At 41.7% G+C, this 18397-nt stretch overlaps 1 protein-coding gene across 1 annotated transcript in view; it reads left to right on the top strand.

Annotated features, from left to right (window-relative positions):
- Window positions 1–810: 810 nt before the first annotated feature.
- The window catches only part of rnf10 (ring finger protein 10), a 30173-nt gene continuing 12586 nt past the window's right edge, over window positions 811–18397 (top strand). The window contains exons 1-6 of the mRNA XM_055886618.1: window positions 811–1380; window positions 12088–12272; window positions 12554–12759; window positions 12863–12953; window positions 13042–13226; window positions 13344–13480. Coding sequence (XP_055742593.1) covers window positions 1215–1380; window positions 12088–12272; window positions 12554–12759; window positions 12863–12953; window positions 13042–13226; window positions 13344–13480 — 970 coding nt within the window. The 5' untranslated portion in view covers window positions 811–1214. The remainder of the gene's footprint in view (window positions 1381–12087; window positions 12273–12553; window positions 12760–12862; window positions 12954–13041; window positions 13227–13343; window positions 13481–18397) is intronic.

Here is an 18397-nt window from a genome sequence, read left to right as displayed (position 1 = left end):
GGTTGTGAGGCCGGTTGGACGTACTGCCAAATTCTCTAAAACAAAGTTGTGGTAGAGAATTAAATTATTTGGCAGCAGCTCTAGTGGACATTCCTGCAGTCAGCATGCTAATTGCACACTCCCTCAACTTGAGACATCTGTGGCATTGTGTTGTGACAACTGTACATTTTAGTGGCCTTATGTTCCCAGCACAAGGTGCACCTGTGTAATGATCATGCTGTTTAATCAACTTCTTGATTTGCCACACCTGTCGAGTAGATGGATTATTTTGGCACAGGAGAAATGCTCACTAACAGGGATGTAAACAAATTTGAGAGAAATATGTTTCTGTGCATATGGAACATTTCTGGGCTCTTTAATTTAAGCTCATGAAACATGTGTTTTATATTTTTGTAAAGTGTGTGTATATATTTTAAATCAATTACAAAATATATACTTAATGTTTTAGGAACGTTACACCCAGCTGTATTTTCAAGAACACTGACTCCAACCGTGACTACACTTCCTCCCCTCCAATTTCTTCATTGATCCAGCTGTAGTCCATGCGGTACATTCAATTGAGAACTCAAGGTCTGGGTATATGTATCCCCCCTTTGGGTTTTCCAGAGCTAGCCAACCATACTGCCACTTTTTCCTCAAACATATAGAGAAGGGCCACAATGAGGGCGACGACAATTTACTCTGAACTAGTATTCACATGTATGTTACTTGTATTTTCATTTTTACTTTCAGAAAGAAACACAAACAATACGGATGTTGGGTTCCTACTACATTTCCCACAATCCCACCCTGTACAAAACAACAACGCGCAAACGTCTCATCCGGGTCTCTGTGGTTCCTGTTTGGCGACTTGTCGCCATTAGTTTTAGCTCGTCCGTTAGATAATATATTTTTGGGGGATAACTTCACAATTGTCCGTTTTCCATTCTTTGGAGAACGGTCAACGCCTTTTTGGGGCCAAGTGTTTCCCAGAACGCGAAAACGCTCAACTTTCCTGGGTCTTGGCCCCGCGGTGTGAGCCCTCGCTTCTTTCTCAATTTCTACACCGCCTCCATTACTGAGACGCCTAAATTGTGTCTCTATTTTTCTTGGTTTGTTTTGTTGTCAAAATGTCGCCGTAATGGAGTCTCCCAGTTTGACCGAACTTAGACAGGGCCTTCGCTGCCTGACCCGCACTCGCTACAATCCACTCTCCTCTCCCTTTGTCCCATTTAATGCTAGGGAGTTCGGACGCTCTCTCCCCGGAGCTCGGCCTAAATACCTCTCGCAGAAAGGACACAACCATGGAGAAGAATCCAAACAGCAATGCCAACAGCAACAAAGTTCCGCCCCGTTCGAGTTCTACAGGCCCAACACCTGGAGAATCTAAACCGAAAACAGGTGAACATTAATCAATTGCTTTTCTAATTCGAACTAAATCCTAGCCAATCTCCTTCTAGCTGGTTTAGAATTGTAGTCTTTGGGAGTCACGGAGTAGAGCGACACAAGGTCCATAGGTAACGGCTAATCGGCCTACTAAATGACACCCACAGATTACAATTCTAAAGAGTTTATACAATTATTAGCTTCTTAGATATAGTGTAACTGTGGGGTTATTCCATGTCATTAGCCATAACACCCACCATCTCAGATTGCTCTGAAATTGATTCTGTGATAGAACAGAAAAGATGAGGATTCCAGTAATATTATTTTGTTGAAATGTAATTTGATCTCTGAGAAATTAAGCAAAGTGATTGCATCCAGTGACAATTTTTTTGTTTGTAGGATTATTATAATATTCAATAAATATATGCCCAGTACCTAACATCTGTTTTGGACCAAACTTTTTTATAACAATGAGTAAGACATGATGACTCCAAAGAACTGGTCAAAAGACACCCACGGACCACCCCACGCCAATCCCAACCGAACAACAAGTATAGAGTATCAGTTCTCGTATGTCTGAAGTAGTTTGGAACTGCGGCTTGGAGTATTGTTTCTTCATCCTGTGTAATGTCTTCTCGTGAATTTGGTGATGTCACCCCCCCCCCCCCATCGGTGAAATTAATAATTTCAGTTTGTAGAAGGGGATATATACCTATAATGACCAGCTTCTGACCACTAGAAGGAGCTGTTCCTTCTATTAGGTGTTTTGTTTAACCAAATAACATTTTGGTTTCCTTACCATGTAAATGCTCTATGGACAAGGTATGACTGCAACCCATGTTTTGGTAACATTGTCACTGTTTCAAATGCTAACATTTTTGCATTTGTGGCACAAATCAGTGGTATCTATATTAGTGCTTTTGTGCTTCGTAACCAAATGATCTATAAAGGGGATGGGCAACTTTGATTGGGATGGGGGACACAACATCTGAAATCATAATGAGGCTCCCCCGTCCCCACCATGTGAGCAAAACATTTTAGCTACCCCTTCTTGACAGCTGGGAGTGACTTTATTGATTTATATATATTTTTTTAAATGTGCATTTCTACACTTTGCCATGGGAAGTAGAGAAAATGTTGTGGTTTTTAAAGCATGTTGGCTGTAATTCTACACATTTTGAAATGGGGAGGGAGAATATTCTGCAATTTTATAATTAATTTCATGTAATTCTACTCATTTTGCCATGGGACAGAGGAACATTTGTGGTTTTAAAGCCAATTTCCTGCAGTTCTATACTTTTTGCCATAGGGTGTAGAGAAATATGACGTTTTTCATGAGATATTCAGGTTGATGGTGGCGTTGAAACCCATGTCAAATCCCGATATCAACTTAGTCAGTTCGTCAGTGACTAACTAATTCAATGGTGGACCCCTGATCGGTAATTCAATAATAATTAGGCCAACTACAAGTTTGGCTAGCGGCCAGCTATCTAAACTAAACAATCTCAAAAAAATGTGCAGACATGGGCTAATTGAGTGACTGTCAGTGACTTATACCCTGACTACACCGCTCGTGTTGCAAAATATATTTAGAAATCAATATTATTAAATTATTGCACCCATACTGCTCGCGCATGTCAACGAGCGTCTGTGTTGCCATGGGCTAAAATAGAATTCAGTTCTATTTGTGACGTAGATCGCAGTGCAAGTCCTGCCTCTCCCATCTCCTCATTGGTTTATAGAAGCAGGTACCCACGTGCTATCCCCTCATTGGTTATACCCATGTGGGTGATTGAAAGATGAACTGTGTTGTCGGTCGTCGTGGTAATACTATGAAAGTTTAGATGCCAATCACCATATAAGTTCAAAGAAGAGAATGCCTGGAAGGAGGAGAGATGACTATAAACGATTCGGTTGAACGTTTTGTGTGTGGATTAATTGTCGGAGTAGAGGACCTTGTGCATTTCAGGTAAAATAACTCAATGTTTATATCCCAGGGCAAATTGGCTAGCAACAGCAAGCTAGGTAAATGGGACAAATTAGCAAGTGCAAGCTAGCTAGCTAGCTAAATTGCCATAAATGTTTCATGCTTTTTGACCTGTCCACAAATTAATGTAATTGGTTCAGAGTTTGTTTTGATATTTTAACCTGCGTGTCGTGATCGCGTTTGGTGTGGGGGGACAAAATAAATGTATGCACACACGCAGCCGGTTTGGGTTCCGTGTTACATAACAAGAGAAGAACTGCTGATGCACAATGAAATTGAAATTACACCTTGCGTATTCTAAATTGCAAAGTATATTGAGACTGACTGGGGAGAGAGAGTCTCAATTTACTGTTGCAAGTTAGAATAGTAGAATATGCAAGGTGTAATTGCCGCGGGCCCCAATTTGCCAATCCCTGATCTATAAGTAACAATTTTTAGATACTTAATGATTTGACCATAAAGTTTTGAAATGCTAATATAGATACCATTGACTTGCATTAGATTTGTGCTACAAATGCCAAGAAGTTAGCATTTGAAACAGTGGGCAACAAAACCAAACCATGGGTTGCAGTCATACCCTGTAAGCAGTCTATTGTCAAGGTAAGGAAACTAATGTCATTTTGGGTGAACGATTTCAGAACAATCTGAGATGGTTGGTGTCAATCCTCTTAAAGTGCTTTTTGAGGTGGAACAAACCTGTGGAAAATCACCTTCCCAGTCAGTCTATTCTGTGTATTGGACATTCATATTGCAATGTACAGCCTTACCTATGAATATTGGGTCCATGAAATGGGGTAAGGCTGTACAATGCAAAATTAATGTCCAATAAACACAATAGGCACGACAGACCCGGATGAGACATCTGCATGTTGTTTTGTACAGGGTGGGATTGTGGGAAATGTAAGAACCCAACATTCATAATTTTTTTTCTTTTCCCTTTGAAAGTAAAAATGAGAATACTGTACAAGTAACATAAATGTGAATTGTCGTCCTCTGTTGCACATAACCAGATAACATACAATATTCTGTTATTCTGAAATCCATTTTTTGTCATGTTTCTTTAGACTTGCCTAAGAAAATGTATTTATTTTAATGGTGTATATGAAATGAATTTATCAGACATCTACTTTTATGTAGCTGTTCCAAAGGCGTGGAGACCTGGAGATGCTAAATGTGTTTGTTAATTAACGGGCAATTACCATGACACCGGCAGTCTTTTGCATGGCAAAATGTCATGACCGTCACAGCCCTAGATAAGAGTGAGTCAAGCATCGATCATCATGTCACCAGAATAAGACCCTCGATATTTATTGGAAAGGAGCAGCAGGATCACCGTGCACGTTCACCACCCTGTGAAGTTGTTCATAACTTATTTCATCTGTAGCCTAATAAACTGCATGGTTTCCCCGAGTTGTAGTAAAAGGACCACACATTATCATCGCGTGACTCCAAATTTACTTCGATATGATGGTTATTATATCAATATTTGCCCATAAATGTGTTTCCACTGCCATTTCTCGCATTCTGTCAGCATTTATAAAATTGTACCGGAATTGTTTCCATCACAGCTGTCGTGGTTTTTAAGTTAAAAAATTGTATACGGTATCGCTTTACTCGCATAAACGTGGTTACTGAGTAGGCTGATACCTAGGGATCGAGTCCATGAAATGGGGTAAGGCTATACATTGCAATATACAGTACCAGTCAAAAGTTTGGACACCTACTCATTCAAGGGTTTTTATTTTTACTATTTTCTATATTGTAGAATAATAGCGAAGACATCAAAACTATGAAATAACACATGGAATCATGTAGTAACCAAAAAAGTGTATTTGAGAATCTTCAAAGTAGCCACCATTTGCCTTGATGACAGCTTTGCACCTCTTGGCATTCTCTCAACCAGCTTCACCTGAAGTGCTTTTCCAACAGTCTTGAAGGAGTTCCCACATATGCTGAGCACATGTTGGCTGCTTTTCCTTCACTCTGCGGTCCGACTCATCCCAACCCATCTCAATTGGGTTGAGGTCAGGTGATTGTGGAGGCCAGGTCATCTGATGCAGCACTCCATCACTCTCCTTCTTGGTCAAATAGCCCTTACACTGCCTGGATGTGTTTTTTGTGTCATTGTCCTGTTGAAAAACAAATGATAGTCCTACTAAGCGCAAACCAGATGGGATGGCGTTTCACAGCAGAATGTTATGGTAGCCATGCTGGTTAAGTAAGCCTTGAATTCCAAATAAATCACAGTGTCACCAGCAAAGCACCATCACACCACCTCCTCCATGCTTCAGGGTGGGAACAAAACATGCAGAGATCATCCGTTCACCTACTCTGCGTCTCACAAAGACACGGCGGTTGGAACAAATTCTCAAATTTGGACTCATCAGTCCAAAGGACCGATTTCCATCGGTCTAATATCCATTGCTCGTGTTTCTTTGCCCAAGGAAGTCACTTCTTACTGGTGTCCTTTTAATAGCGGTTTCTTTGCAGCAATTTGACCATGACGGCCTGATTTACGCACTCCTCTGAATAGTTGATGTTGAGATGTGCCTGTTACTTGAACTTTAAAGCAATTATTTGGGCTGCAATCTGAGGTGCAGTTAATTGGCGATTACATGTCTTCTCTTTTTTCTGAGGCTGGTAACTTTTTAATGAACTTATCCTCTGCAGCAGAGGTAACTCTGGATCTTCCTTTCCTGTGGTGGTCATCAGGAGAGCAAGTTTCATCATAGCGCTTGATGGTTTTTGTGACTGCACTTGAAGAAAATTTCAAATTTCTTAATTTTCCTTATTGACTGACCTTCATGTCTTAAAGTAATGATGGACTGTCGTTTCTCTTTGCTTATTTGAGCTATTCTTGCCATAATATGGACTTAGCCCTGTTTGGTAAAGAACCATCTTCTGTATACCCCCCCCTACCTTGTCACAACATAACTGATTGGCTCGAACCCATTAAGATTAAAAGAAATTCCAAAAATTGACTTTTAACAAGCCACACCTGTTAATTGAAATGCATTCCAGTTGACTACCTCATGAAGCTGTTTGAGAGAATGCCAAGAGTGTGCAAAGCTGTCAAGGCAAAGGGTGGCTACTTTGAAGAATCTCAAATATATTTTGAATTGTTAAAAAAATGTGGTTACTACATGATTCCATATGTGTTATTTCATAGTTTTGATGTCTTCACTATTATTCTACTATGTAAAAATAAAGAAAAACCCTTGAATGAGTAGGTGTCCAAACGTTTGACTGGTACTGTATGTCCCTAATGCAATTCTGAAGTATAATACATCCACAGTGCACTTTCAACAGATTTCTTACATTTTTTTGTGTCAAATTAACTATTGTCTTTTGGTGAATTTATACATCAACATTTCAACTTTGTTTAGTGTCTAGTACAGGTGCACGATTACAGTTTTTATACGTTTGCATCAGTTCAGTGGGGGACTTTTATTTTGAAGGTGAACTGCCAATTCCACCATTGTTATTCACAACACACTGGTCATCCAAGCCAGAGCGTGTGAGCAGAGTTGAGCGGTTGGAACTCCCGCTCGTGCTTGCGCTCCATGTATGTCCATGTCTTTCCTAAAAACCACTCCACGCTCACAGGGGGAAAAAACTCCTTCTCTGAATTTGCTCCACTCATTAAGATCACAATTGAACCGGCCCCCATCTGTTTTTGTGACTACCTGGACCTACCAAGTTGGTTTTAAGGTATTGAAACCAAACCATATGGATTTGAATGAAAAGTAATTGAAAAAACATGAAGGTGAATGTAAGAAGTGACCATCATTTCAATAGACTACGTGTCATATTTAACAGCATAAACACTAAATGGGTCAGGAGCCAGACAGTGAGCCTAAGAAGGAATGAAAATTAATTATTTAGGCTATATTATTTTAAGGCTATAGCCTACAAAGAAATATATTGAAGCAGTTGCAAGTGCGACACAATAGGTTGGTAGGGACATGAAGCACATTTCATAGTATTAAATCATTACATTCTATACATTGCGCATATAGGCTGTGACTTACTTAGAATTTAAATACAAATTAAATAAAAAATGACTTTCCTTTTGAATTTATTTTCAGAATCATGAGTTTGGCCCATCTGTGACTTCAGGCTCATGCGATGGTGCCTGGAGAGCAGGTCAGCAGCGAAGAATATTCTCTACACACTTGCAGAGCCGCTGGGGATGCTAAACACCCTTTTTTGGGCGTTCTTGCCAGGCTGGGCACAGGCTGGGCATAGTTGTTTAATTGGCTAAATAACCCAATCAAATATGCCAGGCTTATTGGGCCAAAATCAGTTATGGCCTATTGTATAGATAATATAACAAAATGTTTAAGAGATCTGATTTGTAGTTTGTGTGCCATTCTAGCAAAGTATTTATCTACCCACCTCATTCCTTTCTTTTAGCATAGTGTACTTACTACGTGCACATTATACTTCAGATAAGTGTATTTTCAGATTCCACAATTATTCTTTAGTTGTGGACACTACATCACCGCACCTTCTCTCTTGCTCTTGGTCCTGATCTTTATAAGTTACCTTGATTTTTTTATCAGTTTCTTTATGAAAATATTTAGGGAACTCCATGACAGTAGCTAAAGCAAGGGGCTATTCGCAGCACACAAGTAGACTACAAATGCATGCTGTGGCGGGCATGCCCTGAGCTCGTGAAGTGAGAACTACTGGAGCGAAATTGAAGCAGGCGGCTTCAATTCAGGCCAATGGAGGCCGACGCTCCAGCCTTTGGGAATCTCGCGCCACGCGGCAGTCACATTGGGCACGCTCCGCTCACATACTCTGATCCACGCTGCGTTGCAGGGCCTAGTGGTAGGGCTGGTTTCTTTACGTGATATTGGAGGAGATGTAAGTCGTGCCTTTTGACAGAGCATTGAAACATTCACCAAGAGTCGGGTGCATAATGATTTCTGCACATTGCGTTGAATTTCATGTATATAAGCCTTTTCAATATGTTACTGATATCTAACCACAGGTAAACTATTGTCCAAACAGGCTAAGGTGGGCTGTTTCATAACTGCTATATGTGACCCTCCGTTGAGGAGAAAATTATTCCAAGTGTCTGTTTCATGCATATACAGAATATAAATTTTGTATTTTTGTACAGTCGTCCATAGAGGCTGGAGGAGTTAAGTTAGCTAATTATAGGCCTTACGACAGTGGATGACATCTCATTTCGTCGTTGTAGAACAGTGATCACCAATCTTTTGAGTCAAGATCACTTTCGCAGTCAAAAAGCAAGCCGGGGTCTACCGCTCTAATATAATTTCTTTTGAACATGACTTTAAAAAAACAAGCCTATGCAACATAAACAAAACAAATACAGTTCTGTAGGAATGAGGTTTGTGCATTAGGCCTAATACATTATCACAGCATATTGGCTATGCTTGACTTGCCAATATTCTTATCAGGCCATATTATACACTATGTACAAAGGTATGTGGACAACCCTTCAAATTAGTGGATTTTACTATTTCAGAGACAGGTGTATAAAATCAAGAGCACAGCCATGCGATCTCCATAGACAAACATTGGCAGTTGAGTGGCCTTACTAAAGAGCTCAGTGACTTTCAGTGTGGCACCGTCATAGGATGCCACCTTTCCAACAAGTCAGTTTGTCAAGTTTCTGCCCTGCTAGAGCTTCCCCGGTCAACTGCAAGTGCTGTTCTTGTGAAGTAGTAGGCTCAGGCGTGAAGTGGTAGGCCACACCACACTCACTAGCAAGTTCCAAACTGCCTCTAGACGCAACGTCAGCACAAGAACTGTTCATCGGGAGCTTCATGAAATGGGTTTCCACGGCCAAGCACAAGCCTAAGATCACCACGCGTAAGGCCATACGTCGGCTGGAGTGATGTAAAACTCGCCGCCGTTAGACTGGAGCAGTGGAAATGCGTTCTCTGGAGTAATGAATCACTTCACAATCTGGCAGTCCAACAGATGAATCTGGGTTTGGCAGATGCCAGGAGATCGTTACCTGCCCTGATGCATAGTGCCAACTGTAAAGTTTGGCGGAGGAGGATTAATGGTCTGGGGCTGTTTTTCATGGTTTGAGCTTGGACCCTTGGTTCCAGTGAAGGGAAATCTTAATGCTACAGCATACAATGACATTCTAGACGATTCTGTGCTTCTTACTTTGTGGCAAAAGTTTGGCGAAGGACCTTTCCTGTTTCAGCATGACAATGCCCCTGTGCACAAAGCGAGGTGTTACAGAAATGGTTTGAGAGAGGTGTGAAAGAACTTGACTGGCCTGCACAGAGCCCTAACCTCAACCTTATCGAACATCTTTGGTTTGAATTGGAACCAGGCCTAATCTCCCAACATCTGTGCCCGACCTCACTAATGCTCTTGTGGCTGAATGGAAGTAAGTCCCTGGAGCAATGTTCCATCATCTAGTGGAAAGCCTTCCCAGAAGAGTGGAGGCTGTTATAGCAGCATAGCTCTCCCTCCCTCCGCTATCTGTGATCTTTGGGACATCTCTACTAGAGGTCGACCGATTTAATGGGAATGGCTGATTTAATTAGGGCCGATTTCAAGTTTTCATAACAATCGGAAATCTGTATTTTTGGGCACCGATTTAGGAACGGTGGGTTAACTGCCTTGTTCAGGAGCAGAACGACAGATTTTCACCTTGTCAGCTCGGGGGATCCAATCTTGCAACCTTACAGTTAACTAGTCCAACGCTATAACCACCTGCCTCTCGTTGCACTCCACAAGGAGACTGACTGCCTGTTACGCGAATGCAGTAGAAGCCACGGTAAGTTGCTAGCTAGCTAGCATTAAACTTATCTTAAAAAACAATCAATCATAATCACTAGTTATAACTACACATTGTTGATGATATTACTAGTTTATCTAGCGTGTCCTGCGTTGCATATAATCAATGCAACGCTGGGGGATGATTTAACAAAAGCTCATTTGCGAAAAAAGCACAATCGTTGGACGACTGTACCTAACCATAAACACCAATGCCTTTCTTAAAATCAATACACAGAAGTATATATTTTTAAACCTGCATATTTAGCTAAAAGAAATCCAGGTTAGCCGGCAATATTAACCAGGTGAAATTGTGTCACTTCTCTTGCGTTCATTGCACGCAGAGTCAGGGTATATGCAACAGTTTGGGCCGCCTGGCTCGTTGCGAACTAATTTGCCAGAATTTTACGTAATTATGACAGAACATTGAAGGTTGTGCAATGTAACAAGAATATTTAGACTTAGGGATGCCACCCGTTGGATAAAATACCGAACGGTTCCGTTTTTTCACGTTTTGTTTTCAAAATGATAGTTTCCGGATTTTACCATATTAATGACCAAAGGCTCGTATCTCTGTGTGTTATAATTAAGTCTATGATTTGATAGAGCAGTCTGACTGAGCGATGGCAGCAGCAGGCTCGTAAGCATTCATTCAAACAGCACTTTTGTGCGTTTTCCCAGCAGCTCTCTGCAAGCACAGCGCTGTTTATGACTTCAAGCCTATCAGCCTAATGGCTGGTGTAACCGATGTGAAATGGCTAGCTAGTTAGCGGGGTGCGCGCTAATAGCGTTTCAAATGTCACTCGCTCTGAGACTTGGAGTAGTTATTCCCCTTGCTCTGCAAGGGCCGCGGCTTTTGTGGAGCGATGGGTAATGCTGCTTCGAGTGTGGCTGTTGTCGTTGTGTTCCTGGCTATACTGTTACACTGGCAATACTATAGTGCCTATAAGAACATCCAATAGTCAAAGGTATATGAAATACAAATGGTATAGAGAGAAATAGTCCTATAAATACTATATTAACTACAACCTAAAACCTCTTACCTTGGAATATTGAAGACTCATGTTAAAAGGAACCACCGGCTTTCATATGTTCTCATGTTCTGAGCAAGGAACTTAAACATTAGCTTTTTTACATGGCACATATTGCACTTTTACTTTCTTCTCCAACACTTTGTTTTTGCACTATTTAAACCAAATTGAACATGTTTCATTATTTATTTGAGGCTAAATAGATTTTTATTGATGTATTATATTAAGTTAAAATAAGTGTTCATTCAGTATTGTTGTAATTGTCATTATTACAAATAAAATACATTTTAAAAATCACCCGATTTAATCTGTATCGGCTTTTTTGGTCCTCCAATAATCGGTACCGGCATTAAAAAATCATAATCGGTCGACCTCTAATCTCTACCTCATTTGAAGTTGAAATATAAAATGGTTTAGGTAGGGGTCGACCGGTTGCTGACCACTGTTGTAGACTGTATCTTTGCCATTCATTTGGGATTGAGGCATGTAACAGGATCTACACACATAACAGGTCATTTTAGAGTGATCTATCACTTGTGTGCAAGTATGACTTGACTTGCTCTGGCTTGTGCTGATAAGTGCACATGACATGGCCCACCCTATACTAGTCATGTGGGTTCTAAAGATTAGCTTTTTTTTAAACTAGAGGACCGGCAGGATATGTTTACCTTTTACCAATATGCCTTTCTGCTTTGGTGTCTTTCAGAGAGGTATTTGGTACAACAGTAATAATATCAGCAAGATCTGCATAATCTTCACCCTTCCCTTGGTTGATTTAGGCTACAAGCTGGTACAAGTTAATTTCTACTTTACATCACAGTGCCCCGCAACAGTGAGCATGAGAAAAGCAATGATAATGCAAATAGAATTGCTGATGATCCTGCTGGAATGATAAATCCCCTTATTTTCCCCTGTGATTCTCCCCAGATGGTAAGAATAATGGAGGTTCTAAGCGCTACAGCCGCAAGCGAGAGCCCTCCGTTCCCAAGAGTGACAGTTTCCCTGGCCCTCGTCGCACCAATTCACAGAAAAGCAAGAATTTTGACAAGAGACCTCCCCAGAGAGGTGGATCCCGGCAGTATGGCGTTACAGGTGGAGGAAGATGTGAAGAGGTGAGCATTCACAAGATAACAAAAACATGAATCTGTTGTTGGCTATGGAATAACCTACATAAGCCTATTTAAGAGAGCTTTGTTCGGCCCTATACTTGTATATTCCAACTTTGGGATCTTGTTAGCTCTTAAATAGCACTTATTACAGTGAATATTTATATGCTAGAATGGTTTGAGTCACTGATTGGTAGAAACAAGGCAGCATCAACCCATAGGAATATTATTATTCCTGCCTGTGAACCAGGAAAGTCGGGTTCTACTAATTTTCTCCCTTCCCTCAGGTAGCAGAGTGCCGCCAGGCTGAGTTCAGCCCGGCTCAGTTTGCTGGACCTAAAAAGATCAGTCTAAACCACTTGCTCAACTTCACCTTTGAGCCTCGTGTGGGCCATGGTGGTCTAGGAGGAGAAGGACACTCCTGCTGGGGCCGCCGCAACAAGTGGGGCCACAAGCATAAGCCCTTCAACAAGGAGCTTTTCCTGCAGGCCAAGTGAGCGCCCTCTCAATTCAAATATTTCTTGTACAGTATGACAGAAGGCTTGTTGAATTGTTAGTTTGGTGTTTATTAACTTTTTGGTCTCCTTTTGCCTTAGTTGCCAGTTTGTGGTGACCGATGACCAGGACTACAAGGCTCACTTCACTGACCCAGACACTCTGGTGAACTGGGACTGTGTGCAGCAAGTGGTAGGTTCCGTACATCAGCCCTCTCTTTCGCTTGAAATCTCCACCTCCTAATTGGACTTTTATTGCATCTATTATTTCCCCCCTCCAGCGCATCTACAGTCATGAGGTGCCCTCCTGCCCCATCTGCCTCTACCCCCCGGTAGCGGCCCATATCACCCGCTGTGGCCATATCTTCTGCTGGCCATGCATGCTGCACTACCTGTCTCTCAGTGACAAGAGCTGGTCCAAGTGCCCCATCTGCTATGAGTCTGTGCACTCTGATGACCTCAAAAGGTTAGAGAGATGTTAAACAGCCCTATTAGAACATTCTGTATCGCCACCTTTGGGAAAGAAAATATAATGGTTGTAAATGGTGAATAACGCACTCTATCCCCTCATGTCTCACTGCAGTGTGGTTGCGATGGAAACCAGGCAGTATGCAGTCGGTGACCTCATCACCATGTGCTTAATGCGAAGGGAGAAGGGGGCTCTGGTGGCCATGCCCAGCTCTCAGTGGGTGAAGGTGGAGGAGCCTATACTCTTTGGAGGTGAGTGATGAGGAGGATGATTACCATATGTTTGTGTTGTCACGATACCAGAAGTTTGACTTCTATACCAGGTTTAGTATCACGATACCGCAAGGAGAAAGGTTTTTGCTCTGAAAATCACACATTTTAATGTTTTAATCACACCAGGGGACCACTTTTGAAAAACTAATACATTTTGATTTGTGTAGCTACCCTTTATTTCATGTGCACATGCACCAGTGTTGCCATGTCTGCGGTTTTCCTGCAGCTTGGACTACTTTGAAAATTATGTCCTGGTGAAAATGTATTGGTTGCTGGTTTTTGGGCTACTTCTAAATTGTGCCGTGGCCACCATGGCATTTCTCTTTATAAAAACAAATTAGAACCTCTTCTGGTTAGAACCCTTCATCTCAATATCCGACTAAAATGACATACCCAAATCTAACTGGCTGTAGCTCAGGACCTGAGGCAAGGATCAAATCGAATTTGATTGGCCACATACACGTTTAGCAGATGTTATTGCGGGTGTAGCTAAATGCTTGTTTCTAGCTCCAACGGTGCAGTAGTATCTAACAAGTAATATCTAACAATTTCACAACAATACACACAAATCTAAAGAAAATGAATGGAATTAAGAATATATAAATATTTGGACGAGCAATGTCGGCGCGGCATAGACTAAAATACAGTAGAGTAGAATAGTATATACATATGAGATGAGTAATGCAAAATATGTCAATTTATTAGTTACCGAGTGTTCCATTATTAAAGTGGCCAGTGATTTCAAGTCTATGTATATAGGGCAGCAGCCTCTAAGGTACTAGTGATGGCTATTTAACAGTCTGATGGCCTTGAGATAGAAGCTGTTTTTCAGTCTCTCGGTCCCAGCTTTAATGCACCTGTACTGACCTCCCCTTCTGGATGATGAGCGAGGTGAACAGGCAGTGGCTCGGGTGGTTGTTGTCCTTGATGATCTTTTTGGCCTTCCAGTGACATTGGGTTCTGTAAGTGTCCTGGAGGGCAGATGGTTTGCCCCTGGTGATGCGTTCGGCAGACAGCACCACGCTACTATTGTTGTGTTGTCTGCAAACTTGATTAAGTAGAAGGCGTGCGTGGCCACGCAATCATGGGTGAACAGGGAGTGCAGGAGGGGGCTAAGCACGCACCCTTGTGCGGCCCCTGTGTTGAGGATCAGCGAAGTGGAGGTGTTGTTAAATACCTTCACCACCTGAGGGGCGGCCCGTCAGGAAATCCAGGACCCAGTTGCACAGGGCGGGGTTCAGACCCAGGGCCCGAGCTTAATGATGTGCTTGGAGGGTACTATGGTGTTGAATACTGAGCTATAGTCAATGACTTTGCACACACACTGTTGCATATTCGTGATACTATTTTAAAGGAAATACTTTGAAGTTTGTGGAGATGTGAAATTAATGTAGGAGAATATAACACAATAGATCTGGTAAAACATCAAATGAAACAACAACTTGGGAATTTTATTGCATCATCTTTGAAATGCAAAAGAAAGGCTATACATTGAGATAGGAAGCTGGGGATAATTTAGATGTTGTCCACAACAGGGCAACAGTGTGTGTGAAAAGTTTCAGACCGATATATTCAAGAATGTGAGAGCTAGTGCTGGGCGATATGGCCAAAATCTCATATCCCGATAGGTCATTTCATATAACGATACATATCATGATATACACATTTTCTGTTAATTGAATGAATAAATAGTTTATCTAAAATGACCACATGTAAAGGCCTATTTCTTATTACATTTTGAATTATACTCAACAAATAAAGGTATTAGCATTTGGTACCTAGGGTCGAGTGTTAGCACCAACTCACGAAACCCCAGTTTCTCAACCGTGTAAATTGGGGCCATGTCTTTGCAGATGTAAGTTGTTATGGCAGCTGTTATCTCCTTCCATCTTCATGATTCTTTGCCATAAGCTGTGTCGCGGGCAAAAGCCTCTTGCAACGTATGAGTCTGGGTTTGTTTTGAGCACTCGACTGTACTTTTTTGGGTCTCATCCGTAGACTCTCTCCATACTGTTTCACATGATTCTTGCGTAGGTGGTAAAAGTGGTTAGTGGTGTTTGAGCCTGTTGTTGGGTCTGGTCCGTGTCGGACTTTTCATACCCAAACCTCGTCCATGCGACCAAAGTGGCCCTTATTTTAGGTACGGTCTCCGTGCTCTGTGTCACGTTCACTCTCCTCCATGTTTGTTTGTGTTGCAAATTTCAGAACGCAAAGCGACGTCCAATGGATGAAAACTATTGCCGTAAAGAGTGTGATTTGCGACACAACAAAATAAATGATAAAGCGTAATATGAAACCATAGACGTTTTTCTATCGTCACACGATATATATCGTCATATCGCCCAGCCCTAGTGAGCTACATAATATTTAGTATGAAGTCTCCCAGATGTCCCTCATGAGTTTGCCCAAATGTAGCCAAGTGGCCTCCAAGTGGCTGAATTGGTCAATTGATTAATGTAAGTACATAACATTTTTGTATGTTCTCTATAGTTATGTTAATTAAAAAATAAGGTAACACAAAGATGAAGGGGGCTGTACTTTCCAGTCATGTCCAGCTGAGGTCCTGGCTACCTTTTAGGTTGAAATGTTGGTGGAAGTGGCACCACGTCATCCTCTAGTACAGTGTGCCAACAGTCCTCTCCCTCGGTGGTAGTTGCCCCCGTGCACTGGCCCTCTTCCGCTTCTGGGCTGGCCGCTTCACACCTCTAGATGGCCTGGTGGGGGTGGAGCCAGAGAAAGCAGCAGGGGTCAGACTGGAGGAACCAGTTCCTACTTTTGAATGAGTGGGGGATGAAGGGCTTGAACGTGGTCTCTTTAGAGTTGGCTCCCAGAGGTCATCTCTACCACTATTGAGGATTTTTTTTTCTCAGTTAAGTCAGTTTACTATTACTTGTTTTATTTAACCTTTATTTTAGCAGGGGGTGAGCCCTGTGTCAATACATCAAATACACAAGACATATGTATAAACATTTATATTGAGTATGGGGAACACAATCACTATAATGAAATATGTGGACCAATAGGCAACATGTCACTCAAACCACAGCCAACATAACATACACACACACAGTGCATTCGGAAAGTATTCAGATCCCTTGACTTTCTCCACATTTTGTTACATTACAGCCTTATTCTAAAACGGATTTAAAAAAAATAAAATAAAAAATCCTCATCAATTTACACACAATACCCCATAATGACAAAGAAGAAACAAGTTGTTAGAAATGTTTGCAAATGTATAAAAATAAAAATAAAAGTATTTAGATCCTTTGCTATGAGACTCAAAATTGAGCTCAAGTGCATCCTGTTTACGTTTATCATCCTTGAGATGTTTCTACAACTGGATAGGAGTCCACCTGTGGTAAATTCAATTGATTGGACATTATTTAGAATGGCACACACCTGTCTATATAAGGTCCCACAGTTGACTGTGCATGTCAGAGCAAAAACCAAGCCATGAGTTGTCCGTAGAGCTCAGACAGGATTATGTCGAGCGACAGATCTGGGGACGGGTACCAAAAATATTCTGCAGCATTGACTGTCCCCACAAAACACAGTGGCCATCATTCTTAAAAGGAAGACGTTTGGAACCACCAAGACTCTACCTAGAGCTGGCCGCTCGACCAAACTGAGCAATCTGGTGAAAGAACCCAATGGTAACACTGACAGAGCTCAAGAGTTCCTCTGTGGAGATGGGATAAATTTCCAGAAGGACAACCATCTCTGCAGCACTCCACCAATCAGTCCTTTATGGTAGAGTGGCCAGACGGAAGCCACTCCTCAGTAAAAGGCACAGGACTGCTTGCTTCGAGTTTGACAAAAGGAACCTAAAGGGGACTTGATGAGAAACAAGATCCTCTGGTCTGATGAAACCAAGATGGAACTCTTTGGCCTGAATGCCAAGTGTCACGTCTGGAGGAAACCTGGCACCATCCCTACGGTGAAGCATGGTGATGGCAGCGTCATGATGTGGGGATGTTTTTCATTGGCAGTGACTGGGACACTAGTCAGGATCGAGGGAAAGATGAACGGAGCAAAGTACAGAGTGCTCAGGACATCAGACTGGAGCAAAGATTCACCTTCCAACAGGACAACGACCCTAAGCACACAGCCAAGACAAAGCAGGAGTGGCTTCAGGACAAGTCTCTGAATGTCCAAGAGGCCCAGCCAGAGCCCGGACCTGAACCTGATCAAACATCTCTGGAGAGACTTGAAAATAGCTATGCAGCAATGCTCCCCATCCAACCTGACAGAGCTTGAGAGGATCTGCAGAGAAGAATGTGAGAAACTCCCCAAATACAGGTGTGCCAAACTTGTAGCGTCATACTCATGAAGACTCGAGGCTGTAATCTCTGTCAAAGGTGCTTCAACAAAGTACTGAGTAAAGGGTCTGAATACTTATGTGAATGTGATATTTAAGTTTTTTTAATACATTTGCATACATTTCTAATACCCTGTTTTTTTCTTTGTCATTATGGGATATTGTGTGTAGATTAAAAAAACAATTGTATAAATGTTAGAATAAGGCTGTAACATAACAAAATGGGGGAAAAGTCAAGGGGTCTGAATACTTTCTGAAAACACTGTAGGGTAAGTTAATACATTGTATACTTGGACTTCGATTCAACTCTTCCACTCTGACGCGGAACCCAAACCGGATGCGCACATAAATGTATTTTGTCCCGCTACACCAAACGCGATCACGACATGCAGGTTAAAATATCAAAAACAAACTGAACCAATTACATTAATTTGGGAACAGGTCGAAAAGCATTAAACATTTATGCAATTTAGCTTGTTAGCTTGCACTTGCTAGCTATTTTGTCCTATTTAGCTAGCTTGCTGTTGCTAGCTAATTTGTCCTGGGATATAAACATTGAGTTGTTATTTTACCTG

This window comes from Salvelinus fontinalis, chromosome 28, assembly GCF_029448725.1.
Source record: "Salvelinus fontinalis isolate EN_2023a chromosome 28, ASM2944872v1, whole genome shotgun sequence".
Classification (NCBI taxonomy): Eukaryota; Metazoa; Chordata; class Actinopteri; order Salmoniformes; family Salmonidae; genus Salvelinus; species Salvelinus fontinalis.
The sequence above is the reverse complement of the archived record's forward strand: the minus strand, read 5'-3'. Positions and strand labels throughout refer to the sequence as shown.